At 44.1% G+C, this 27,534-nt stretch overlaps 1 protein-coding gene across 1 annotated transcript in view; it reads right to left on the bottom strand.

The window, feature by feature from the left end:
* Positions 1 to 2,323: 2,323 nt before the first annotated feature.
* The window catches only part of LOC307244755 (bone morphogenetic protein receptor type-2-like), a 58,874-nt gene continuing 33,663 nt past the window's right edge, over positions 2,324 to 27,534 (bottom strand). Inside the window, exons 7-13 of the mRNA XM_080020059.1 lie at positions 21,742 to 21,856; positions 10,422 to 10,582; positions 9,380 to 9,527; positions 8,529 to 8,665; positions 7,208 to 7,380; positions 5,236 to 6,566; positions 2,324 to 4,389 (exon numbers count right to left, since the gene is read on the bottom strand). Coding sequence (XP_079876185.1) covers positions 4,121 to 4,389; positions 5,236 to 6,566; positions 7,208 to 7,380; positions 8,529 to 8,665; positions 9,380 to 9,527; positions 10,422 to 10,582; positions 21,742 to 21,856 — 2,334 coding nt within the window. The 3' untranslated portion in view covers positions 2,324 to 4,120. The remainder of the gene's footprint in view (positions 4,390 to 5,235; positions 6,567 to 7,207; positions 7,381 to 8,528; positions 8,666 to 9,379; positions 9,528 to 10,421; positions 10,583 to 21,741; positions 21,857 to 27,534) is intronic.

The following is a 27,534-nucleotide window of genomic DNA, read 5'->3' on the forward strand; positions in this document are numbered from 1 at the left end:
CTGCTGCACCGGGGTCTAATGGCGAGGCATGAGGCGCGGGGGGGCGCCGATCGGGGCGGTGCGGCGCGGCGCGGCGCGGCTCCCGCGTCGGTGCCGTGGGCCAGCCGCTCGGGGAGACACCGGAGGACCGCGGAGGTTGTTCGGAGGGCGAAGTGAACGATAAACAACTCCCGCCGCCGCCACCACCCACCCACCCCCCCCCCCTCCCCCAAAAAAACAAACAAACAAAAAAAAAAGAAAACCCCCAAAACAAACAAATAAACACACAAAAAAAAAAAACAACAACAACCCACACCGATCCCTAAACAAACGTGTCTTCCTGGGAGACGGTGCCCGGGGAAGGAAGGTGTCGATGGGCGTCGCTGTTGATGGATGGACGGGTGGATGTTTTTTGGGGGGTTTTTTTTCCTCCTCCTCCTCCTCCTCCTCCTCCTCCTCCTCCTCCTCCTCCTGATGCGGGGAGAGGCTGAAGGACGACGGGTCTCTCGGCGTGTGCCTCTCCTCGACCCCCCGCAGAGCGACGCGGTGGAAAAAAAAAATCCGAACCGAGCCGGGCGGCGGCGGGAGGGATGAGGACGGTGCCGGTGGCGGAGCCGGTGACGGAGCCGGAGCCGGTGCTGGTGCTGATGCTGCGGTTCACGCGGCGGAGAGCGGGGACGCGTAGCGTGCGCAAGGTGCGTAGCGTGCGCAAGGTGCGTAGCGTGCGCAAGGTGCGTAGGCCCTCGCGCGCAGCGTACCAGCGGCCACGCCGCTCGTGCTGATGCTGCAGTTGCTAGGGCGCGCGGAGCAGATGGCGGAGAGGAAGGTAAACAAGCTCGAGACGGGTGGGGGCGAGGTGGCGCCCTCCGGCGGCCGAGGAGGGTAAGAGCAGCGTACGCGCGAGGGGAGGGCGCCGTCTTCGAGTTGAAGGGCCTCGATGGAATCACCGGTTTCGTTTTGCTCGCTCAAAAGAAGTCACCTCAGAACGCTCAAAGCGGATTTTCGCATTCAGAATTGTACTTACATATAAATGCATAGATTGCATTAATATATATATATATAGACTTATATCTAGCCTTAGATGAATATGCTTTAAATGCTGATTATTCATTTTCAGCACTTACATTTTTTTTTTTTTTGGAACGAACAAATCACCAAAACACCAATATCATAAATAAAAGTGGAGTCAATTTGGACATTTGGCCTTATGAATGTACGGCAAAGATCACTTTCAAGCATTCACTATGATTTTTGCGAGATGATATAATATAAACAAACCACCAGTATTATAATTTTAAGCAATTATGCAGTAACTGTCAACATTTTTGCTTAAAAACATAACACGGTAATCACTTTTGAACACCTAAAGGGGACCTATTATGTTTTTCCTTATTTTCTGTCATATACACCGTTCAGCCACAACATTATAACCACATATATTGTGTAGGTCCCCCTAGTGCCACCAAAACAGCTCTGACCCATCGGGGCATGGACTCCACAAGACCTCTGAAGGTGTCCTGTGGTATCTGGCGCCAAGACCTTAGCAGCAGATCCTTTAAGTCCTGGAAGTTGCGAGGTGGGGCCCCCAGGGATCAGGCTTGTAGTTTCAGAACATCCCACAGATACTCGATCAGATGGGACCCTAACCCCCGCCATCCACGCGATGTAGAAGAAAACGTGATTCATCAGACCAGGCCACCTTCTTCCATTGCTCCAGTTCTGACGCTCACGTGCCCATTGGTGAACAGGGGTCAGCATGGACACCCTGACCAGTCTGCCAGCTACGCAGCCTCATACGCAGCAAGCTGTGATGCACTGTGTGTTCTGACACCTTTCTATCATAGCAGCATTAACTTTTTCAGCAATTTGTGCTACAGTAGCTCCTCTGTGGGATCGGACCTTCTAATCTTCCAACACATCAACCCTAAAAACTGACTGTTCACTTGCTGCCTAATATATCCACCACTTGACAGGTGCCATTGAACGAGATGAGCAATGTTATTCACTTCACCTGTCAGTGGTTTTAATATTGTAGCTGATCAGTGTATAAGCACACAATGCTTACATAAACGTAAAGAATATCACTTTGGAGCACTTGCAATAATATTTTGTCACACAATTACAAAAGAGAGCCACCAAAATCGAAATTTGAAGTCACTGTACAGAAACCAACATTTTTGCTCAAAATTGTAATGCGTAGATCCCTTTTGAGCATATAATAATATTTTGTGTGCAATCAAATAATACAAAAAATACTAATCTAAAGCAACATTTTTAACATTTGTCTTATTCCATGGCATCAGTCATCATACATACCAAAATAAAAGTCTCCTTCGCTGGGACGGCCACAATTATTTCATACATTTATTTAAGATTTTTTTTTCTTCCATACTGACTTGACGATGTTTGCAGGAATTGTACCAAGCAGAGGCATAGCAACAGAATCAAAGGCCATGTCCATTCAATGCAAAACAGAGCTAAAAAAAAAAAATGATCCAAGTATCAATGCCATACACATACAGGTTTGTTTTTAGGTTTTTTTCCATACAAATTACAGATTACAAAAACATAAACGAGATATTTTCAATATGCATGTGAAGCATGTTGCTAAAAATATCCAATAACAATTAACAATGACATTGGGCGCGCCCGTACAAGCACACTCGAGCGCACACATCAAGGAATACAATGCGTGCATATACAGACACACACACACACACACACACCCATTCAAACAGCTGTGGCTGACACGAGACGCAGAAATAATATCAGACGTGCTTCAGACCATTTTTTTTTTCTTTCCTTCTTTCTTTCAATCTTTTCTTGTATTTATTTATTTTTTTTATCTTTTAAAGATGACTTATGTCATTTCTCAGGACAGCGGGACAGACAGAGTCCAAAAAAATGTGAGGTCAGGTGACTAGTGGTGGACAGTGGTGATTGGGCCGTCGCTGTGACGAAACTTCGACCGTCTATCCCTGGTGATTGTAGAGTACGAAGAAAAAAAACAGAAAAGAGAAGAAGAGTGCCGTTGTAGCCATCCCTGGTGGTGGTGTGCAAGCAGAAAATGTCCATTTTTTTGAACCCTTACTGTTTAATCTGCTGGGTTTGATTGTTAGTGTCAGCCCCACCCCACCCGTCACAACATAAAGACACCACAGAAGAAGAAACAAGGGCTGGATTGTCGTCCATAGTCTCCATCGGGGTGAAGGGCGGCGAGTCGTGGATTGTTTAAAAAAAAAACAAAAAAAAAAAAAACGATTGACTAATTTGGAAGTGCAACAGAGATTAACATATCAAAATAGCAAAGGAATCAAACGACAACAAACAAAAAACAACAATGAAATCGACAAAAATAAAAATTACATTAAAAGCACCTAAAAGCTATATACTATTGCACGATTAAAAATTATGATACAAAGAATGGATAAAAATAGAAATACAGGAAAAAAAAAAATAATAATAATGGTATTGCATACAAAAAAAAAAAAAAGTGAAGCAGTTTTTTTTCGTCTTTAAGACAGATGATTCTTTTTACAGCGTGCCGCTCCGCGCCTGCAACGCAAACAACAAACAAACAAACAAACCCAAAAAGCATGCAAAAAAAAAAAACAACAAAAAAACAAAACAAAACAAAAAAAAAAACATTGATTGTTTTCCATCACCGAGTTTAGAGACCGACTCCTACTGCGGTCGCAACAGACAGGACATTCCAAAACACAGGAGTTCAATCCGTTCCAAAAAGTGCACCTCGAGAACTAAGTCCACCGACGACATAAAGAAAAAAAAGGGAAAAAGATCAACTGAAACAGTCAACACGAACACGATGAGACGGAAGCGAATGAGAATTCTGCATAGCTGGATTTCCATTTAAAGCGATGCCGTCGTCGGGAGAGACACAAAGCGGCAAGAGACAGAGGGGGAGAGAGAGAGGGAGAGAGAGGGAGAGGGAGAGGGGGAGACTGGTCACTGTACAGGGCAAGAACCAACCGTTTGTTCACTACGCTCTCGGCAGCATCCTCTCTCGCTGAACAATGACGGTTCCACCAAAACAGAGAGAGGCTAAATTTGTAAAAAAAATTAAAAAAAAAAAAACGGTAAACGGTAAAATGCCCTCCGTTTGGCGTCAGGGTTCTGGAGTTCACACGTTCGTGTCGTTGGGTTCGCTGGCCGCGTTCCTCCCCCGCAGGAAGATGGCGGAGCTGGACTTGGGCCGGCCCTGGTTCTGGCTCTGACCTTGGTGAGCTTGACCTTGGCCGGAGCCGCTGTTGTTGTTGTTGTTGACCTCGGGGGCGCGGGCGTCCGAGGAGATGACCCAGGTGGTGGGACGCCACCGCTTCAGCGAGTACGGGGTCTTTACCCGCTTCTTGATCTTCTCCCCGGTCCCCTCCCGCTGCAGCAGGTCCTCCCCTGGAACACAGGGAGCACGCGGAGGTCAAGGCTTCCTGCCGCCGCAGGTTCAAGTGGGAATGACATGTTTTTTTTTTGTTTTTTTTGTTTTTTTTTAAAGGCGAAAAAATTTGCTTAAAAGATGCTTAATCTCCTTTGTGAACAGGAGAAGCTGACAATGTAGTCAGTCTTGGTCGCAAGCACCTCATTTGATCAGGTTTTTCAGGGTTTAATAGACCCTTTTGCACTCCCGCAAATATGCTTTTTCGCACTAACGTAAGCGACCAGAAATAGAAAGTTGCGTCGCTTCCTACTGGAAACCTGGTTTATTCGCCGTTATGCTCTGGACTGCCCTGAATTACGGCGATTGCAAACGGTCGTTTCAAAGAAAATGTGACATGACTGTTGTTCAGAGACACGTGACTATATATTGTCTCCCGTTTTCGGAAGTGAAGGTTTTTTGTTTTTTTTAGGCCTTATTATTTTCTGCGTTGGGACTGCACTGAAGCACAGTGAGAAGCTGCAGTAGAGTTTACGTTTCTCCATAGTGAACCCTTCAGCGAGGTTGTGCTATTATCTGCCGCTATAAAAGATGGAAACCATCATTTTAATAAAATGGAGAATCTATCCTTCAAAGTAGGATTTCCAGCTGTTTCTTTTAACTGAGCAATCTGAATGTTAAGAAATCAAATATAAGGTTTTGCCGATAATTGAACGATTGAACTCTTGCCGGTGCCAAGAAATCGAAAAGGCCTGAAGAAGCTATCCTTGAGCCCTGGATAGTTTAGTGCAGCTGGTGTACTGAGTGGGGGTTGTTATATTGCGGTTACCTTGAGTGTTCGCTCTGTGTCTAAGCGCTCTGCTCACCTAGCGAGGCCAGGTCTCGGGTGGTGAAGGACAGATCCAAGGAGTTTGGTCTCTCTGGCCGGCGGCCTTTGGGCTGCCTCAGCAGTGTTTCCCCTCTCATGGTGACCCCGGCTGCCGCATGAGTGTCCACCACGCCGGACCCAGAGCCAGAGCTTTCACCCAGAGGCCCGGCGGGCTCCCTGCCGATCCCCTCGTCGGTGCCGCCGTCCTCCCCGCCGTCGCTCTCCCCCTCGCTGTCTCCGTCCCCCTGGCCGAGCCCCGTGTTGCTGTTGTTGTTGTTGGTGTTGGGCCGAGCGGAGAGCAGCGCGCCCGCCTCCTGGGGGTCGGGTCTCTCCCGCTCTCGGCTCAGCAGCGGCTCGTGCTCGTCGGGACTCGCCGTGATGAGGCCCAGGCTCAGGCGGCTGTCCTCCGACCTCAGGGCTCCGGACCCGTTTTGAGCCGCGCCTGAAGCGCCGAAACCCTCGGCGCCCCCCGCTGCCGAGGCGGACACACTGCCGTTAGCCAAACCGTTGATCCCACCGTTGCTGTGCAGATCTCGTAGAACCGGCAGGTTGTTGGTCCCGGCGCCGCGCTGCAGCTCTGAGGCAGCCGTGCCACTCATCATGGCGCCGGCGTTCATCTTGGCGCCCTCCACCTGCCGCAGGTTGGACTTCCCTGAGCGACTGAACTTGAACCGCAGCGAGGAGGAGGATGACTCCTTCTTGGCCGGCTTGGTGCGAAGCGGCAGGCTGGACGGCCTCTTAGGCAGGTTCTGCTGCTTGGGCAGTGGGAAGATGGCCGCCGGCATGGCGGGGGCGGCGGCAGCAGCGTTGGGGTCGGCCGCGCCCGAGGCCTCGTTGGCCATCTTGATGAGTGGGTAGAGCAGGCTGGAGCTGCCGGGGCTGAGCGGGTCCGGGGAGCAGAACTGCTTCTGAGAGTGCTCCATCAGGTTCTCGTCAGAGCTCTCCTTCAGGTTCTTGTCCACCTCTTTGGGGTCCAGCTTGGTGGTCTCCAGGTCCTCCTGGGTCAGGTGGAGGCACACAGGGATCGTGGCGCCCCCGGCAGGCCCCTCTGACTCAGAGATGAGCGTGGTGGTGGTGGTGGTGGAGATGGAGGGGCTTCCTCGGAGGCCCGTCCCGCTGGTGCTGCTTCCCTCGGGGCTGGGCAGGCGGGCATTGGCCTGCTGCTGCCGCTCCTGGTTGATGGAGTTCCTGTTCCGCTCCCCGGCCCCGGTCCGGCCGCTCATGGAGGACGTGGTGTCGGCCTGCGTGTTCTTGGCTACGCCCTCCTGCTCCTCGATGTAGGAGGAGGGATGTTCTGGGTACGGGCCCGACTTTGGTGTCATGCGATTTCTGGAAGAAGAGAATTATAATTTAATTTATAGAACGTGTTTATTTAATCCACATTGATGGATCGACCATACCAAGTGTCAATACTAGTCAGCATATTTGACATTACCCCCCTAAACACTTTTAAGATTTTTAATATTGTCTACATTTTCGGGTTTTGGACAATTCAAGTGATATCGTCAGAAACACCCTCTCCTGATCCCACTGACAACTGCGATTACATAATTAAAGTTAAAAGTTAATTAAATTTGCCGTGTTTTGTATTTGTTAATGACCTTTGAAAAGGCAGAAGTGTGATTGCTTTATCATGAAATAAAAAAAACCCACAAAATACAGCAAAATTGAGTAACTTCGACATAAATATGCGTTACCAAGATCATCATCGGAACTAGGAAATCATTTTAGGGCAGGTTTCTCACTATAAAACTATTACATAGAAATGATATAATAAAATCTAGATATTGTTCCCACTAACGAATTTGGTCTCTAAAAAGTACTTACATAAGTAAGAGTGTGTTATGTAAGCAGCACCACTGGTCATTCACCCACATTTGCACAGCGTTGCAATAGAAACCCACTCAAATAAAACCACTTCTGGTGGAACATTTAAAGCAGATTCATTTTCAAATAACCCGTGTGCTGACCTCTCGTTGTGAAGCGTGGTGGACATGGGGTTGAGCGTAGGGCTGACCGACTTGGAGCGGTCCCAGATCATGAGCAGCTCGGCCAGCCGCTCCTCGGCACACTGTGCCGTCAGCCGGGCCTCGGCGTCCTGGTCCCAGCAGTCCTCCATGGTCTCTTTCAGTGAGCGCACCGCCTGGCAGGGGGGGGGGGGGGGGGGATAGTCTGTCTTACAGTGATCTCACATGACGGGAAACATCAAACCACTGCCAAAATACCTGTAACACACCGAGACAACAGCTGTGGTTGACGACCCATGAGGACAATCATGCATGTTTTATGCATTGATTCGCTTAGAATTTGATTCAATGTCATGTGCTAGGGCTGGGCGAAAAATCCTTATAATATCGGTAGAGACTATCGTCTAGGATTAAAGTTATCATTATATCATGATACACCTATCAGCAACAACATATAAACCACTGACAGGTGAAGTGAATAACATTACTCATCTCGTTCTAATGGCACCTGTCAAGGGGTGGGATATATTAGGCAGCAAATGAACAGTCAGTTCTTGAAGTTGATGTGTTGGGAGCAGGAAAAATTGGAAAGTGTGAGGATCTGAGTGACTTAGACAAGGGCCACATTGTGATGGCTAGACGACTGGGTCAGAGCATCTCCAAATCGGCAGGTCTTGTGGGGTGTTCCTGGCATGCAGTGGTTGGTACCTACCAACAGTGGTCCAAGGAAGGACAACTGGTGAACCAGTGACATGGTCATGGGCGCCCATGGGGTCAGTGATGCACGGGGGAGCCAAGTCTAGCCCGTCTGGTCGGATCCCACAGAAGAGCTGCTGTAGCACAAATGCACAGTGCATCACAGCTTGCTGCGTATGAGGCTGTGTAGCCACAGACCGGTCAGAGTGTCCATGCTGACCCTTGTCCACCACTGAAAGCACCTACAATGGGCATTTGAGCGTCAGAACTGGACCATGGAGCAATGGAAGAAGGTGGCCTGGTCTGATGAATCATGTTTTCTTCTACATCATGTGGATGGCCGGGGTTAGGGTCCGATCTGATGGAGCATCCGTGGGGTGTGCTGGAACACCTCGCAACTTACAGGACTTAAAGAGTCTTTATTTTATTTTTTTTAATCTGACATGTTTATTATGGTGCTTGGTATCACATTTTTGTATAGGGGACATTCTCTGCTACGATACCTTATTTAGGCTTGGTACAAGACTGATATCTGACACCAGTATTGACATCAATACCGCCCGCCCGCGCGCGCACGTACGTACGCACACGCACACACACACACACACACACACACACACACACACACCAAGCTGTTCTCCTTCCAAGCCTCAGGGAACTTGGGCCGCTGCTTCTCCCTGGACACCAGGACTTGCATGTCCTCGAACGTCGGGTGGTTTCCGGCTTCCGCCTGAAAGGCCATCTGGTACTCTGGCACCGACTCTCCTGGAATGGAAGTAGAGAGAGAGGGAGGTAGGGAGGTTTAGAGAAAGTTAAAACGGAGTTGGAAGCATTAATCCTTTTTTAATCACACACATTAACTGAAACCAAGTTCTAATTCAGGGACAACAAACACTTGCATCCCATTCCAAAATAAAGCGTCATTCAGAAGCTATATTGTGGGGGAATCTTCGATTTAAGTGTCATGGTGAAAAGTGTGGGTGTTTCTTAACAACCATATACTCCTGAAATATGTAGAGAATGTGAAATGACCATTTTGAATAGCGAAAATAAAATGAGTGTTGGATTTGATCATAGTACAGGCATGTGTGGATGAAACAAAAAAGAAAAGGAACTTGTGCTACTGTTACTATTCATTTATTTTTACCTAAAACCTTATATAATGATGATTGGGAGATCAGAATTTTACATTGCATCTTATCGTTTGTCCAAGGCAACTTACAACTTATTCAGACAGTGATGGAGGCGGCCAATGGGCTTATGGGGAGCAGTTAGGGGTTAAGTGTCTTGCTCAAGGACACCTCAGCATGCTACCAGGAGGAGGCGGGGATCGAACCGATTACTAGATGATCCGCTCTACTCCCTGAGCCACTACCCCCTTTGCTTTGGCGGCCACCTACTTTGGCTCCAATGATGGAAAAATAAGGCTTAGGTCAAATAAGGTGGGTGTGTGTGCGCGCGTGTGTGTGTGCGCGTTACCAGGGAAGAGGTCGGTGCATCTCATGAAGGTCTCCCAGTAGACAAGGCCCAGGGCGTACATGTCCACCTGCTTCAGAGCCGACTCACAGTCCCTCAGGTTAACTGCACCCTCCAGGACCTCGGGCGCCATGTAGCGGATCGTACCAACCTGGAGTGGGGTAGTGAGGTAGGAGGAGATCAGGAAAGTCATGAGAGAGGAAGCGGACAAGCGGGGAAATGAGAGGAGACGGTTAGATGGTGAGGTGAGGACTCTGTGGGGAAATCAGTTTGTTTTTCCTCCACCGGGTTCCTATATCAAGCATTCATCCACCTGTTCTTACCCCAAGAAACGTTCACACCACAGCGAAAAGGTGCTTCGTAAATTACAGAATAGATTTCTGTCCAGTTACATAAGGTGCTGTGGTGGATGTATAGGAAAAGATGTAGGGCTTGCAAGAACTGATGTAAAAATGATGCAAAATGTAATAAAAACGAATAATGTTAACCGGTCAATAAGGAAATAAAACTGATGAGTGGATAACGTAATGACTTTTTGTGCATATTGTAAGTAACTCATTACATTATATGCAAGTTCATACCGTAATTTTAAACAAGTCAAATGAGTTTGTTTTAATAGTGAAATAATTGTATTACATTATAAAATGAGTAAATAAGTTATCAATTATCAATATATTGACATAGATACATTTTTTATATATACACATATACATTTTATACATAATGAGACCGTCTGACGTGCGTTACAAAAGTATTTCACAGAATCAAATGAAGCCCAATACATACATTTTATATTTAAATTCATTTGTGACTGTGATGGAGGAATTAAATGTATCATTCACCATGTAATGATTGCATCACTTCCACACAAAGTATTGATATTCCAGTTTTTAAAATTGATTCAAGACTGAGTATTTTCACCCAGCCCTAATAGAAAGGAATGGAAAAGTAATTTATATTACTGTATTATTATTTGACTTGATAGTATTTATTTTGCCAAATGTCCAGGTAACTTGGATAGGGTCTCTACTGTGTGTCCGCTCACCTCGCTGATGGCAGCGTTCTCCTCCTCCCCGTGGCGCGGCGGCCGGTTCCCCGTCAGCTTCATGGAGAGGCCAAAGTCGATGATGACACACGTGCCGTCGGTCTTGACCAGAACGTTCCGGCTGTTGAGGTCCCGGTGGGACACGGCCGGCTTGTACACGTCTGGAGGAGAGGGGAGTGAGGGGGGGGGGTGGAGGGAGAGGGGGAGGAGGAGGAGGAGGAGAGTTAGTGGCAGGAGCGGACGGCAGAAGACAGACACTGGGAAGTTTATTTGCGTGTGGATTCTATGAATTAATTCATTCCAATAATTATATATTTGTTTCCTCTAAGTAGTAATGCTGCAGCAGATTTTACTGCAGGTTAACAAATGACAAGTATTTACTGTAGACCTGTAACAATCATGAAAGTAAGTTGAATATTAACTTTCCTACAAATAATTATGAATATTTTCATTGTCTTTCGTGTTCAATTTATGGCACCAGAAAAACTAAAAATGATGTAAGTAAATTATAAAATGACATAGTGATGTTAACTTTCCAGAACCCAACTGATGAAAATGCAACATTTCTAACCTTGGCTTAAAATTCTCATGAAATCTGGGTGGAATCATATTATCCGGAAATGTAACGATTTGAAAATGGCGCCGCAAAATGACGGCAAATCTTAAATAATCAAACAATCAGCAATAATCAGCGATCAAGCAACTGTGATTAGTGTCTATTTGTCTGATTGTGACTTTAGTGTGTAAAATCAGTAGGGCTGGGCTGATCACAAATTTTTTGCGATCGTGACCCAATAATGATTTTATTTTTTACAGTGCTTAACAAAGTATGCTATGAGGACCCATATGTAACTTTTCCCACATTAACATGTCTACAAACGACTAGAAGCATGTTTATATTTTGCTGAGTTGCGTACTTGCATTATCCCAAATGCTTCCAACAATTTTCAAACCCAGAGAAATCTGTAATTCTAATGCTGGCAAAGGACCGTTTCATTAGGTCGCCTGTCATAGCATCTACGCCATTTACACCCTTCTACTGCTAGAAGTTGCGGGGCAACACGGGAGCACCGGATGTGACGTCACAGAGCTCGACCTAACTTTTTTCTACTCCATTATCAGAATCAGAAATACTTTAATAATCCCAGGGGGAAATTATTTAATTAATTACTTATTGTTTGTATTGATCCACTATTACTATTCTATACGTTCTATTATCTATATGTTCTATTCCTAACTATTGTTTGAAGGAGCACAAGTATGATCTCATGATCCCACGCTACTTCTGATGTCAACAGACTCCATCTTGTTCGTTATTGTTTTTATTGATGGACCCCTAGAGGCCAAGGTTCCTTATTGTACCTTTAAAACAGAATAATACAGACCGGCTTTGCCTGTCCAGTGCATCTTTCAGACCGCGACTGTTGATTTAAGTCAAATAAAATTAAATAGCAATTCTTAACATTCTCAGATATTAAATGTGAAACAACACAACATTTGAAGGGGGCCTATTATGGTTTTCCTTATTTTCTGTCATATATATAGTGTTACAATGTTGGATGTTTGTATAAGATGTGGCCAAAGTGTCAAATAATGAGGTAAACTAATGACAAAGTTATCGCTGTGAGCAAAACGCTCAGGCTTCCGAACGCATCGGTTTTCAAAGGTTTCTACTCCCTGCACGAGCTGACGTCAGCTCGTCACGGATTTCTTTATATGGTCATCTGCTCCATCCGATCCACTGTGCGTTTCTCCAAACAAAACCAATAAAATATAGTGTGTATTTATTCTAGATTTATTTATTTCATTTATGCTATTTTATTTTCCGACATTTACAAAAAACAAAAAATCAGCTGGGCTTAGGCGATCGCGCAAAGGGGGCATGATTTATTACTTACAAGGCTTTACATAAAAAAAGACATTTTTCACTAAATGAAGTCCTATAGCAACAGAAAACAACAGGGAGACGTGCGTGGCACGGGACAGTGGGGACAGTTTTTTGGGGTTTTTTTTGGAGCGGGACGGAACGGGACAGTCCCTTAACGCAGTTGTTTTAAAATTGTTTCATACAAGTAGAAAACAAACAAAAATAAATAGATCTAAAATACGGAGGTAGGAGGTAAATAAAAAAAAAAACCTCCACTCCAATTCTGAGTTAGGTTTATGTTTTTCATTTTCCATATAAGTGAGAAACTGAGGAAAACAAAGTAAATCTAAATCTTTCTCTACGAGAATAAATTAGATATTGTTATAGTATAATCACGATACACTTCACAATGAGGGTTAGAAGAACGTCAAGTCACAACAACTACGAGAGGGAAAACGTCACAGTATTTATTTTTTTTACGAGCAATACAAGAACACTTTTACACAACATTTCAAATAATCATAAAATGAAAACATCGGAGCTGAAAGGAGGGGGCGGAGGGAGAGAGTGGAAAGCCTCTCCCTCCGCCCCCGCCCGCTCTCTCTCTGTCTCCACTCTGGCTCTGGTGGATTAAGAGCAGGGGATCAGTTTCAGAACACGCTAACCTGCACTTACACCGTTTCAATGCTCAGATTTTTCCTGGCGGATGAAAAAAAAAAAAAAAAAAAAAATGTCTGTCATTAATGTCAACTGCCGATCAATTGAGTCGATCGCCGATTGACGATTTAATCGTCAAATCTGCCCAAGCCTAAGATCAGTAGTGCATGAAGGGATTAGGCAAAAATGCTCTTTGCTTGGACAGTCCCCATTTATTCTACTTGTCCCTGTCAAACAAGCAAAGAACCAACAAACAATCAGTCAATAACAGAAAATGTCTGGCCTGTTTGATTTTCAGTTGAATTTGTCGAGGTTCCATGCCAAGACGACAAGCATGTTCACCTTCTCCGGTTTGAGACACGAGTGAAGGGTTGTCACTATGTTTCCAGTGGTGCTAAAAACCTGTTTGGATGCATTATTATTATGCATTTTATAATTATTAATATTATTATAAGTATTACTAGTAGCTTAGAGGCTGTTTTAATTATTTTTAGGCTATTATTATTATGATGATGATGACAGTCTACTGCAAAAGAAAGATTAAAGACAATGCTTGCTCTGCTATGTTGCTCAACCCCCTCCCAGATTATTGAGGGAGCACGGTAAACTTCAAAGACAGCACACTTCAGAGACAGCACGATTGTTGCAGGGAGAAGTATTGTCGGCTTTGTTTCAGAGGCATCGTCGGGTGTGTAAGCATGCATGAAATTATTATATTTATGGGAGAGGTAGATCTTTCAGATACATTTTATAAAAAAAAACATTAACAACTGGCGATTGACTTTTTTGCGTGTGTGTCGATGACCCGTCAATCGCCCGATAACCGATCCAGCCCTAAAAATCAAAATTAATAACATGAAATTCTTTCACGTGGTTATTGTTCAAGCTCTGCGGTCTGGAGAGTGTTAAACCCTTTAATCTTATCTACAACATTGGGATTAAGACAGTCAGTCTGACTTTTATTTTTATTTTTATTTTTTTAGGGGTCCAGCACAAAGTGTGTGAAACGCTATTGTTTTTGTGCAGATTTGTGCAGACATTAATATTTTTGTTTGTTTTTCTTCTTGTATCCCACAGAAGAGCTACTGTAGCACAAATTGCTGAAAATGTTAATGCTGCTATGATAGAAAGGTGTCAGAACACAAAGTACATCGTAGCTTGCTGTGTATGAGGCTGCACAGCCGCAAACTGGTCAGAGCGTCCATGCTGACCCCTGTGCACCACCGAAAGCACCTATAATGGGCACGTGCCTTTTTGTCTGACTTGTATAACCTTTTTCAAAGCAGCCAGTGAGCAATCACCGGTGAAATGTTTGCAAGAATTCATGTAAGCTAACACATAATTTTCAGCTATTGGGGAGAGTTACAGTTTACCTTGAGTACGACAACATTTATTTTCGTTATCATACGAATACAGGACTAATGATTACAGGGGGAGGTTATCAGTCCTCAAGATATTATATTAAAACGTTACATTTCACAGTCGATGTCAGATTTGTTGCCATTATAACATAATGATGTATACCATTAGAGACAACTCATTTGTATGTAATGGAATAATACATTACAGACAAATTAACCTTAATCATTCTTCAGTATTACGAATACGGCTTGTACATTGCTTTGTCACACATGCCACAGACTAACCTGGATGTAATGCATTGCTGCCTGCAGCTATATTTATTATTAGGGAATCCAGCCCCAAGGTCAGGAACCCTATTTTTTTTGCTATTGTGCTCCCACCATTCTACACGGAAGTGCCTGGCGATCAGAAACCCTCGAATCCACGGAAAACTAATAAAAGATAATGGTATTCGGAGCAGTCCACACACGCAGTGGTCCAAGTTTAATCCACATGCGGCTATATCTGTAGGAGAAGTTGGTTAAAAAAAAAAGTTTTTTTTACCTGAAGGTAGGAACTGGAAGTAGCAGAGCCAACGTACCGGAAGTAGCAGAGCGAAGGGACCGGAAGTGGTGTAGCATTCATATGGTATATGCAGGGTATGACTCTGAAGGGGCCGTCATAAAGGACGCATGCTTCATTCTGGTCGGTACAGGTGCACCTCACTTAACACTGAGACACCTACCTGTCAGTTAAACAGGTAGGTGGTTAAGTGAGGAGTACCTGTATTTACATTCCTCCGCAAGTAAAGTCGCAGGACGTGCATCGGCTGCTTGCCGATCAGATACTGGGTCTGAAAGAGAAAGCACCTGGACTCCCAACCTCCCGTCCTCTGGGACTTCAACCAAGGGAATTCAAGACAAAGTCCCGAAATACAAGCAGTATATTAACTGTCGGACCAAAAGGAGAACACATTGTTCCCCGCGCCGCGCTAGGAAACTTCGACCACGTCTCGCTCCTCCTGATCCTCGCATACAGGCAGAAAGTCAAACTGTCTGAGCCTGTTGCAAGTAGAACCAAGAAGTGGAGTCCTGAAGGAGCCGAGGATCTGTGTGAGTGCCTGGACCGGACAGACAGAGTTGTTCAGAACCACCACACTACAACCTGGATTCTGGGTTGGACAAAATATTGATACTGGAATACATCGTGCTACTTCCATTATCGATACACTAGTGCCAAATGTCAATATTTTTTACTAAAACATGGTGGCGTTCTAAATGGATTCCCTCACATTAAGCCTGTTACCGTTTTAACTATTTCATGACTCCTGGTGGTGGCGTTTATAAAATGAATGGGGGTAAAGTGAAAGGAAGTTAACTAACTTGCAGATAAGAAGATGAATGACTGACTGAGGGGAAAATGGCAGAGAGCAGGGGGAAGCAAATCAGAGAGGCACAGTCAACTTGCAAGTCCAAAGTCTGGGCCGACTTTGGCTTTTACAACACCACTGACAGGACAAACAAAATCGATAAAGACTACGCAATCGGCAAGAACTGTCTGGTGAAAGTAAAGCACGCACAGCCCCCTTGTTCGTCATCATCCTGATCTTGTCGTGGAGAAAACAGCTGAAGTCACCACAACTGGAAGTCAGAATGAATACAATATTTAAATCAAAGCTTCCTTTTACCTCCAAGGGCTACGAGTATGTCTAAGTCTAGCGCTGGGTTTATTCACAAGGACCTTCGGCCATACGGTGTGGTCGAAAATTAAGGTTTCCGCCAAATGCTTCAAATACAGGAACCAGGATACGACATACCAAGTCTATAAAGATTTCACTGAAAAAGCTATTCCATCGTTGTATGGAGAGACGAGAGAAAAGGTGGAGGAAGACGGACTTCAACCTGCTGAGAGAGTTGCACTCCCAAGCGATGGGTGGACTTCAAGGGCCACGAGTCCTATGTGACCATCACTGCTCATTTTATTGACGAGTGGAAAATGCAATCTTGCCTTCTTTAAACTAGGGTGATGCACCAGTCTCACCGGTGCGCATATGGCAGAAGTGTCACAGAAGGCTACAGAGTCATGGACCAGTAGTCGTTAATGGCAATGCAGCGAATATGACTAACTGTTGAGCTGACTGGATATCAACATATTCAGTGTTTTTTGCCCGTATATTACCACTACTGCCTATGAGATGCTCTCCCGGTTCCTTGCGCAGCAGCCTGCCGTTTGTATATCATACAGATAACATTTTAATAATGAGGTTGTGAATGATAAAGCTTAAAATGTAAATTCATGATATTTTTTTTTTATGAAATTATATAATGCTCTGTTCCTGCATTAGAGCTGAGGCAAGTTTAACTTAAGCAATAACTCCGTTGTGAATTATATCAAATATAAATTATATAAAAAGTATATAAAATAAATGATATACATTTGACATCATTTATGCAATTCACACAACCTAGTCGTTACTGAAATTCAACTTGCCTCTGCTTTAAATTAATGTAAGAAAAGAGCAGGCATCACATTTCAATTAAAAATCATGAATCTTAGGATATGTCATTCACAAAAAGTACATTAAATTATTTTTTTTAAATGAAAGTTCCATTCGGTCCTGTACTTTTATTAAAGGTGAGAAAGAGCTTATCTGACATCCGCACCCTGATGGAGAAGGACAAGGGACTCTTGCCCAACAACAGCCATTACTCCCCTTCATGCCCAACCTTTGAGTGACGCAATCGGCACCATAAGAAGAGCACCATCCATCAAGACCTATCAAAGAGATATGACTCCACAGAAGAGAAAAACAACCAGTATGTCTCATCGGCCTCACACCCCAGGTTTAAATCTCTGTTCTTCTTATCGCCACAAGCTATGCAGGAGACGTAGGCCAGAGTGGTGTCAAAGGCTGCTGCTCTGAAGGTAATTACATCTTGTAAACAGTATTATGTCACCTGGATTCTTACTTGCGGTTGTGCCTTTAAACCATCAGTCTGCTACTAGAGATGCCATCCAAATATATCCAATCCATATCCAAGAAGTCATGCGTGAAAATTTTTAATTAATAGAAATGGTCGACTTGATGTGAACATGTTTTTAAATAATAATGTAAAAAGGTGTGCCGCTGTTCATTTTCCTCACAGGAGGATTCAGACTTGGAAATGGAGAATAAATCTCAAAAGAGCACCGCTGACGAGGGAGCAAGCACTGGGCAGAGTGCTGCTGAACGCCGGTAACAATGGGAACGATCCCACCGCACGCACACACACACGCACACACACACGCACACACACACGCACACACACACACAAGAAGAGGAAATCTGCACTTGCTGACTCCTTGGGGGGACGTTCAAGAGCGCCCTTGTTGTTGGCTACTTCCATAGCTTTTACATTGCATTTAGCAGACGCTTTTATCCAAAGCGACTTACAATTATTCATACACCGACGCAGCCATCAGGAGCAATTAGGGGTTAAGTGTCTTGCTCAACTAGATGACCAGCTCTACCTCCTGAGCTACCATCCCAAGCTGGATAGCTGAAAAGACAATATGAAAATGCTCCACCTCGACCGCTGACAGATGACCGAATGAATTGGTAGAAATCTCAGGCCCAAGGGTACCCACTTCTTGTCAAGCTGGCACAAAGTTATCTGTGTCTCCCGGGGACAAGTGTATCTGCAGAAAGAATCTTTTTGACTGCCGGTGACTTAATCACCTCTGAGCATGCTGATCAGTTGCCGTTCCTGAAGAAGAACGTGCATATTTCAGGATGAATTGGTCCAGGTTTACAAGTTGGTTATGTTTGTTAAGCACCGAAATTTTTCCAGGTTTACGTGAAACAAGTTGGTTATGCAGCTGTTAAGCAGTGAAATGTGTATTTTATCGCATACTCGTTTTTTTGTTTTGTTTTACAACCTGGAAGCAGATTGAAAAGATTTTAAAGCGGAGCTATAACACTCCTTTTCACCAAGTTAATATATGGTCTCTGAGGTACCAAGACATATTTTTAAAGTTTTGGGGTTTTTTTTTGCTGAAAATACCACTCAGATTGTGCATTGGAGCCATTCTAACATGTGTCCAATCCACCCTGACCGAAAACGGGCTGTTTCACTGGGTGGAGCCACCCTACTGAGGCCTCTAGTTCTGTGAGCCAATGGGGTTTGAGCTTTATTATCACTGATTTCACCTCATCAGTACACTTAAATCTGTTCCTGAGAAATAAGCAATCCAGTTGCTGAATCTTCACTCATATTAGATCTACAAGGCATCATTTAAAAGTTTGTTCTGACTTTCGCCACAATGTCTGGAGCGGAGCTGCTCCGGACCCCACGGTGAACGTTGGAACAAACTTGGGATACGGTGGCGCTTGTGGCTTAAATAAAATAAATACATCTATGGTTTTGGGACAATGGGTTCTGGGTTCTGGGACAATATATCTTCCAACAAAAGTAGTTCTCTAAAGGAAAGTCGTTGAGCCGTGATCCATACCGATATGCCCCCCATAGTTCGGCACACATGTGAACCACGGATTAATTGGAAAATTTAACCATCATAGTGAAATACAGTTTTACTGCCGCTGTTACTTGTTAAAGTAATAATTCCATAAATCTCGATGCAGAGTTGCAATGAAAAGAAGATAGACAAGACAGGTGTGTGCTGTGTTTTAGTTGCGCCACGTTGCTGCTACTTTACGACACATCAGGAATGAGCTGCTGTATGTCGCCACAATGCGTCTGCTCGTCCGCCATATTGGAGCGGTAAAGATCCGCTCGTAAACAAATACGATGTGTCTTGAGAGATGCAGACATGTCTGCAAGATTTACTGTAACTCGCTTAATTCTGAACCAAATTTCATGGAATTAGGTTTGTTATAAATGTCACAAATTCAACATAATACTGGTTACCTTTTGGAAATAAATTCAGTTATTGGGGGCAGATATAATCATATTTTTTCATTCACAACCATGCTTAAAGGACGAATGTATCATGCGTGCCTCATATTGCACTTTAATTGGACAACTGTGTTATTGAATATTTTGAACATTTTTTTTTTAATCTAAAATAATGCTTTAATGCATAATCGGAAAGAACAGAATGTGAAATTGAGGAGTACCGCTGCTGTTTGGCTCTTGGCCAAAACTTAGAAGGTGAGTTGCACAGGAGAGGAAAGGAGAGGAGAGGAATACAGAGGTTTCAACATTTCAATCAGCAGCTCGCGCATGGCACCAAAATGAGACACCGAAATCTGCGTTGCTATTCGGTCCGGTAGATAGCAATCATAAAGGAACCGGTGCGGTACCGGGTTTCGGTACCCAACCTTATAAACATCCTACGCATGATTCAGAGCGCGCACAGAAAGGAGGGGCTACGGGTCCATTGTGTGTGTGTGTGTGTGTGTGTGTGTGTGTGTGTGTGTGTGTGTGTGTGTGTGAATCAATGTGACGCGCGCAGCTCTACAATGAAATAAGATTTTTTTTTCATGCTTTATTGGACAGCAGAGAAAAAGAGAGACAGGAAGGGCAGGGGAGAGAGAGAGAGGGGATGACATGCAGCAATTTGACCCATTTTAAATTGTAAAAAAAAAAATAGAAAATCAATATGTGGTGGTTAATGTTGAAATTGTGGCGGGGAGCCACAAATAAATCAATGTATGGGAAATGGTGCGATGCGGGACTCAAAACCGTGATACGATCCAAACGGTGAGTTTTGTGATCCACTGCATCCCTAACCAAAACCCATTAACAATTTGGTCAATATGTGCAGGGAATGACTGAGGCACTGTGAAAAATCTGGCGTGCTTTGGTCAATAGGTCCCGCTATTACAATCGTATCCTTTCAATGGCCCCCATTTTGAATTCAGTCCTATGTTCACCAAAATTGGACCACAGCATGTCTGGACTACCCCAAATACAAACAAACCCTGGCAAAAAAATGTTTTTTGCTACACCCCATAGTTTGGCCACAATTTATTTCCGAAGTTTACAAAAAATGTCTGTGTGGGGCCTATTTGACATCATCTGCCATAACTCAGCAATGCATTGTGCTATCATCATCCAATTTGGTAGATATGTGCAGGATATGACGCTGAGGCCCAGCGAAAAATCTGGTATACTTTGGTCAATAGGCGACACCGTGCCAATCATATAACTTTCAATGGTGATATCTCATTCGGCCTCCATTTGGTCATATTTTTCCGCCATTTTGAATTAGTCCAAAACGTTTTCCTTACTCTCCCTACAAATTTGGTCCAAATAAACAAAATGGCCACCATCAGCCAATGAAATTGCAGCATCAATTACAAAGGGGTAGCAATGGCAAGTGCACCAATGTACCAACTATTACTCTGTCAAATGTGAGAGGAATTGTCCATTAGGGGGCACTATAGTGCCATCTTCTTTGCCATTTGGCTGTGACTTCTACACTGCTTTATGTAGAAAAAAAAAAATTTATTTCTTGGGATTCCTTAAATGGCCATTTTGTCTTCAACTTGATCTCATTGTTGTGATTACTGGGACTAACCTTGACCCCGTGCATTGCTGCCTGCAGCTATATTTTCATTTGGGGGGGGGGGGGGGGGGGGGGGGGGGGGGGGGGCTACTAGGTGCAGTTCCAGAGTGTCCACTAGAGGGCGCACGGGCACAGGAGGCCACAGGAAGTGGAAGCCGCTCTCAGCTTAGCTTTGAGACTGGTGCCATAGATGTGCAGCGAGGGTGGAGGAGGATGACGATAACTGTACTAAAGCCCAAGGGGCGCTGCCGCTCCCGGCTGCCAGTGGGATTGTTTCCGTCTCACTTCTCTCTCTCGCCGCTCCGCGCTCGGACCCCCTTAATTCGGTTACAGCATCAGCTCCTCCTCCCCAAGGAGGCCTGAACCGGAATGGGTGCCACGCAGCGGCGTTTTAACGTGATACTTTAGTTCTCTTGTCATTGCCGTTTGATGTGTATGGGTGCTGATGAGGGGGGGGAATGCCGACAGGCTCCAGGAATTGGGCTCCCATGTGGAAACGCAGAGAGTGTGAGTTTGAGTTTGGGTGTGTGTGTGTGTGTGTGTGTGTGTGTGTGTGTGTGTGTGTGTGTGTGCGCGCACACACGTGGGCTCATTTCTGCAGTTCTGCCCGCTGCAAAGCCACGAGCCGCGGGGATAACCGCTTGTCATCTGAATCTGAAAGGGTCTGTGTGCACGCCACCCTTCCGCTCCTTTTCTCTCCACCTCCATTTTTCACTTCCTCACCCTCATGCCGTCTCGGAGGAGAGGCTATAAATACTCTTGGTTAGAAGTGTGTGTGTGTGTGTGTGTGTATGTGTGTAGATGCACACTGCAGTCCCACGTGGAGCATCCAGCAACTTTCGTTCAGCTGGAAACATCAACCTCGGAACTTGAGCCCCGAATGAACTAACTGCAAGTAGTTGTGAGATTTGTTAAATGTATGTGTGTGTATGCATGTGCGCTCACCCCCTTTGAAGAGCTCGGTGTGCAGGTAGGCCAGGCCGCGGGTGACGGAGTGCGCCAGGCGGCAGCTGCTCACCCAGTCACTGGTCTGGATGCCCAGGTAGCGGCTCAGAGAACCCTGGGAGGAGAAGGAGCGTAGGGAGGGGTAGGAGGTGAACGGGGAGAGAGAGAGAGAGAGAGGTGGTGTAGAAGAAGATACAAGAGGGTAGGCAGCGAGATGGGTGGAGATTGGAGAAGGGAAAGACAGAAAAACCAGGGACAAAGATGGCAAAGAAGGGTAGGATAGTGGCAAATTAGAGAGAGAGAGAGAGAACAAAAGAGAAAGGATGGAACAGAGAGATATAAAAAGAGAGCGAGAAGGGGACGCAGGGAGAACAACAGAGAATGAGAAAAACAGAGAAAGAGTGAGAGCAAGAAAGGGACAGAGAGAGAAAAAAGAAATCAATGGCGCCCTGGGAAAGTATCAGGGTGTACAAGGAAACACAAGCGCAGTGTGTCACTTCAGATTCCAGTCCCAACAGGGAGAGAGAGACACACACACACACACACACACACACACACACACACACACACACACACACACACACACACACACACACACACACACACACACACACACACTCCGCTGTAACTGCCTGTCTTTGAGTTCACGCCACTTTAGATGGCATCATTCAAGGACCTTTTGATTTCCATTAGGGTTATAAGTGGGACTTGCCAATAAAGTAAACTGGTGTGGGTTTTGCACAAGTGGACGGATTTCCTGAGCAGCACAGTGGCTAGGGGAAGCGGTTCCATTTCTGAGACCTTCCAAACGGAGCTGCACACCTCGGGGGCGAATGCAGTCTGAGGAAACATTGCGATCTAATGGTTACACTATAACTGCTGGTTGATTTATTACTAAACATTTTGCAGATAGAAGATAAAAGTTTGAGAGTGTTTTCCATGCAACATTCTTCATTCTAGTGTTGTGTACCACCCAACTATTGTTCGTAAAAACAACAAACGGCAGCAGACATTTAGGAAGTATAGAAAACATGTTTATAACTAAAAGCTTGATGCATAACATAATAATCATGATAGAGTCAGTCAGTCATTTTAAGTAGGTTTGGGGAGTTATTGAGTCTTTCGCACATCGAGAAGTCAGCGCTTTTGGCTACATCCATGCGTAATCGTAAGAGACTAGAAACAGGACGTTGCGTCACTTCCTACTGACAACTTGCCATAGCCAACATTACACTCTGGATGTACTGCAGTGACTGCAAAAAGCAGTTTAAATAAAATGTGATATTGTACTTTGAGCTACAAATCTTGTCTGAAAGTTGCTATACAAACAAAGTAAATTATTATTATTATGTTACTTCTGAAAAATACACTAAGAAGCGTGACTACTAAGTGAGGTTCTTGATTTTCAAAAGGAGTTTTTAAGTGTTTAAGGCTAAGATCGTCGACTGAAGCCCCAGATCACAGTCAAATCGGCGCCTACTCCTGGTGAGCGACGATCACTACGCGTGAACTGTTCAAGACGCAATCTGAGAGCCTGCCGACGCCTCGCAGACACTCGCAGATCAAGCAGGCTAAATATCTGGTCCTGTCAGGAAGCCATGCAACGAGCTACAACCAATAACAGCAGACATGGGGTGAGGGGGAGGGGAGGAGTTGAGGAGAAGAGACGGAAGTGCACCAGAGAAGCAGCCAGAACCACATGCAACAGCCAATCGTACAGCAGGAGCGCTGGTGCTTCCCCTGCTCTTTACCCGGCTTCCTCCCAACCCCAGCCCGGCAAAGCCTCCATCCCTGTGAAAGGAGAGCGATTAAAAAAAGAATCCGCGATTTTCAGCGACATCTGGTCTGACAGGGTCGGAGAGAGCCCCTTGGTCCGCTCCAAAAATTCCCTTGTAAAAATCACAGAGCGCAGATTCGGGAACCTCGGATTACGGAACCTCTGGAACCTGTACGTTTAGTCGTGTTAGGTACGCAACCGGACTAAACTAAACCCTGTGTTTTGCCGCCAACAGCTATATTTATTATTCAAATTGTTATGAGTTATTATATTAATAATAAAATATTAAATTAAATAACTATATTGTATTAATAATAACTATAAAACAACTTGGACCGCTCATTTCTTGCCGACATCCATTTTGCAAGAAAAACAATAATGTCCCGCGCATGGTATCGCGTCATTTCCCGTGTCACTTCTCGCCTGTTTTCTTGACAAAAGGTAGTTCGGGGACCCAACAGACTCGTCGAGTAGTGTGCGAACCACACGACTGCAAGATTCCCGATCACAAGACAGAACGTTGTGTAGAGTGAACAGTGATCTGACAACTTCGTAAGTCGTGTAGTGTGTCCATGGCATTCAGTGTTTGTCCCATCGCTCAGCGTTGTGTTATGAACAATTAGAAATGATGGGGACCAACATTTGAATGGGCTGAAAAACAGAGAAACAAGCCTTTTTTCTTCCCCTTTTACCTTGACCTGGCCGTGCAGGGAAGGACGATGAAAAAAAAAAATAATAATAATAATAATAATAAAAATGGATGTTTATGTATGTGACATATAAACCTCTTGGATAAACCTCTTGATCTCAAGATGCTGATGCATGTTCGATAAGTTGGGCCTGAGACAGAACCCTAATGTTCTGTCTGTGGCACTCACACAAACAAGCCACTGACCAGTCAGCCGCACTGCACACGGCAACAACGTGACTCACTCATGGTTCACAAGAGGAGTTTGCGCAGGGCAATGTCAAACGTAACACTGAATAACCTAATATAGGACCGTAACTTCTACAAGTCTTTAGGTTTGGAACACGCAATAAAATAAAAGTCAATTGTGGTTAACAGTCAAATCCCTCACAGCAATGCCATTTTAATTTCTCCTCAAAACCAAAAGTCACATTTCTCCAAACGAAATTCACCTCCTGTATGTCACAACTACTTGGACAATTTCAGATCGTGTCATTGCATCATGAACCGTGCTCCCCCGCTAATCTGGGAGGGGGTTGAGCAACATTGCAAAGCGAGCATTGTTTTTAATCTCCCTTTTGCAGGAGCAATGGCATAATAATAATAGCCTACTAATAATAATAATGATAGTAATAATAATAATAATAACAACAACAACAACAACAACAACAGCCTACTTATAATTAAAACAACTAGGCTACTACTACTGTACTACTACTAATAATAATAAGCATAATACTGAATCCAAACAGGTTTTTAGCACCGCTGGAACTGGTGCCTCCAACATGCTTCTCTTCTTGGGGGAACCTCTACAAAGTCAACTGGAAATCAAACAGGCCAGACATTTTCTGTTATTGTTGTTTGCTTGCTTGCTTGTTTATTTAACAGTGACAAATAGAATAAACAGGGACTCTCCCAGAAAAGCCCATTTTGGCCGAATCCCTTCAGGCAATGCTGATCTATTTGATTTAATTTGATTTATTTAACACTACCATATTTAAATGTTATTTTGTTTCACATTAATGCCCCGAGAATGTTAAGAAGGGCCATTTAATTTTATTTTACTGAAAAAAGGTACTATTATGTAACTTCTGCCGTCTGGGTCCCTCAATCAAAACAATAACAAACATAATGGAGTCTGATGACGATGATTAGGAATCATAGGAATCAAGTAAATAGTCTTCATATGTCACATGTGTGCTGTGGGAGAAAAACGCAGATGACCGATGCTCATGAAAGATATTGCTTGACAGCCAAGCTATGTCTAAATGCTAAGGTGCATATGTTTTGTTTGGTGACCACTTCCGACTCCTCTTCATCAGGACATCTTACATTCCTGCACACAACTGTCACAACTGTTTTATCTCTGTTTTTCTAGCTCGTATAAGGACTATTTGTGCAAACACTCAATGTATGCTTTCTTTGTATGATAGTGTTTGCTGTTTTTCTTCCTCAAAACACTTCTCAGCCGTTACTGAAGGCAACAGCGAATCACATGGCTGCTCTCAGAATAGGCAGAATCTTTTCTCTGTATACAGCATAAGCCGGTATTCTCTTCTGTAAAACTCGACTGATCAGATCACTGTTTTAAAGCATATCTGTATCTTTCTCTTTATTCTGCAGAATAAATATCTTTGATGCTCTAAGTTTGTTTTCCTCCAGCAATGCTTTATGGGGACTGTTTCAGTGTCAGAACGCACAGCAAACGACAATAAATCATTGTGCTGCATCAAACAATAGTTAGTAGAGTAAATAGAACAGCAGACCTGCCATCTTTGGGAAAATACCACAATAGTGTTTGAGTTATGGCGTTTGAGTTACTGCAGCTATATGACTCAGTTATAATTGACATCAGTTATTCACACCGTAGCCGTCTCGTAACAAGGCCAATCACATCGTATGTGAGCTACTACGGCAAACTATATACAGTATACTAATTCATATCATTAGGATATACCCCTTGAAATTCATCACCTTGAAAAGTTACTGAACATGTAACCATTTAGAGATGCACCGATTGCAATTTTCTTGGCCGATTCCGATTGCTTTTACTACTTCTTTTGATAAAAGTTCTGACCTGCCGAATTCCCATTTCCATTCAGTTGTATGGAATTGTATGAAACAGTACAAGTTAAACATTGCCAACATTAAATTGACATTAAAATCACGGCTTGGAAAGGCAATTGCCGGTCTGTTTGATTTAGTTTTAACATAGCTTACATTGTTTAGCGCTGTAAAAATAAACATTTATTAGATTTATCCCAAAACATTTGGAAATGTTAAATCTTTGTTCCGTTTAAAGAAATAAGTGTTGTAAATTATTATATTGCCTTTTCGTGAACAAGCCCCCCCCCCCCAAGATGAGACATGGTAACGCTGATCAATTCGATTACTGGCTGACGATAAATCGGCAGCAAAAATAACCGGCCCAGCCCTAATTATCAAAAAGAAATTCACATATGTTTTGTGTGATTCAGACATTTTAAGGGGCTTCAGTTCCCCGCAATAGCAGCTTTGGTCAAACAAATCCCTTTTCACATACTTTTATGCTTTGAACAAACTGTATCTACAGACACGAGTGCAGCCTGTGCTCAAAGCCCATGCGATCGTAAACAACTCTGCACACTAATCTAATGTACCTTGCAGTTTAAGGTTTTTGGAGAATTTTCTTTCAAGTAGGCAATATCCTCTGTCCTATGATGACTTATTAGGCTACCATAAAACCACCCCCATCTGAACATAATATGAATATAGCTCATTTCCTGTCTAAATTATGTTATAACCTGTATTCACACACACACACACACACACACACACACACACACACACACACACACACACACACACACACACACACACACACACACACACACACACACACACACACACACACACACACACACACACACACACACACACACACTTCAGTCCAGAATGTAATGAATGAACAAATAAATTACGGGGGAAAAAAATCAATCACAAGGAAATTTACGCATCCGCTACTGTTGAAAATTACATTAGGTTTGTTCATTATAAATAAATTATGTTTCCTCCTTTACTTGAATAAAAATGCACTGTGTCCCAGACTCCTATCCTGGCATGATCTCTGTTGCCAAGGCAACACGCTACTGTGCTCCCTACGACACATAATGGACTCCTTTGATTGGCTCGCTCGGGGTCAGCTGACCTATTACGAGGCAGAGGGCTTCAGGGGTAAACAAGTTTTTAGGGTGCAGGGTACACTAGTTAGGGCCACTGGAGGCTCCTTAGTTTAGTGCGGTTAGTTTGGTGTTCTGATTGATGCAAGTTTTATTGGATATTTTAAAGT

Source organism: Zeus faber (genome assembly GCF_960531495.2).
Source record: "Zeus faber genome assembly, chromosome: 2".
Taxonomy (NCBI): domain Eukaryota; kingdom Metazoa; phylum Chordata; class Actinopteri; order Zeiformes; family Zeidae; genus Zeus; species Zeus faber.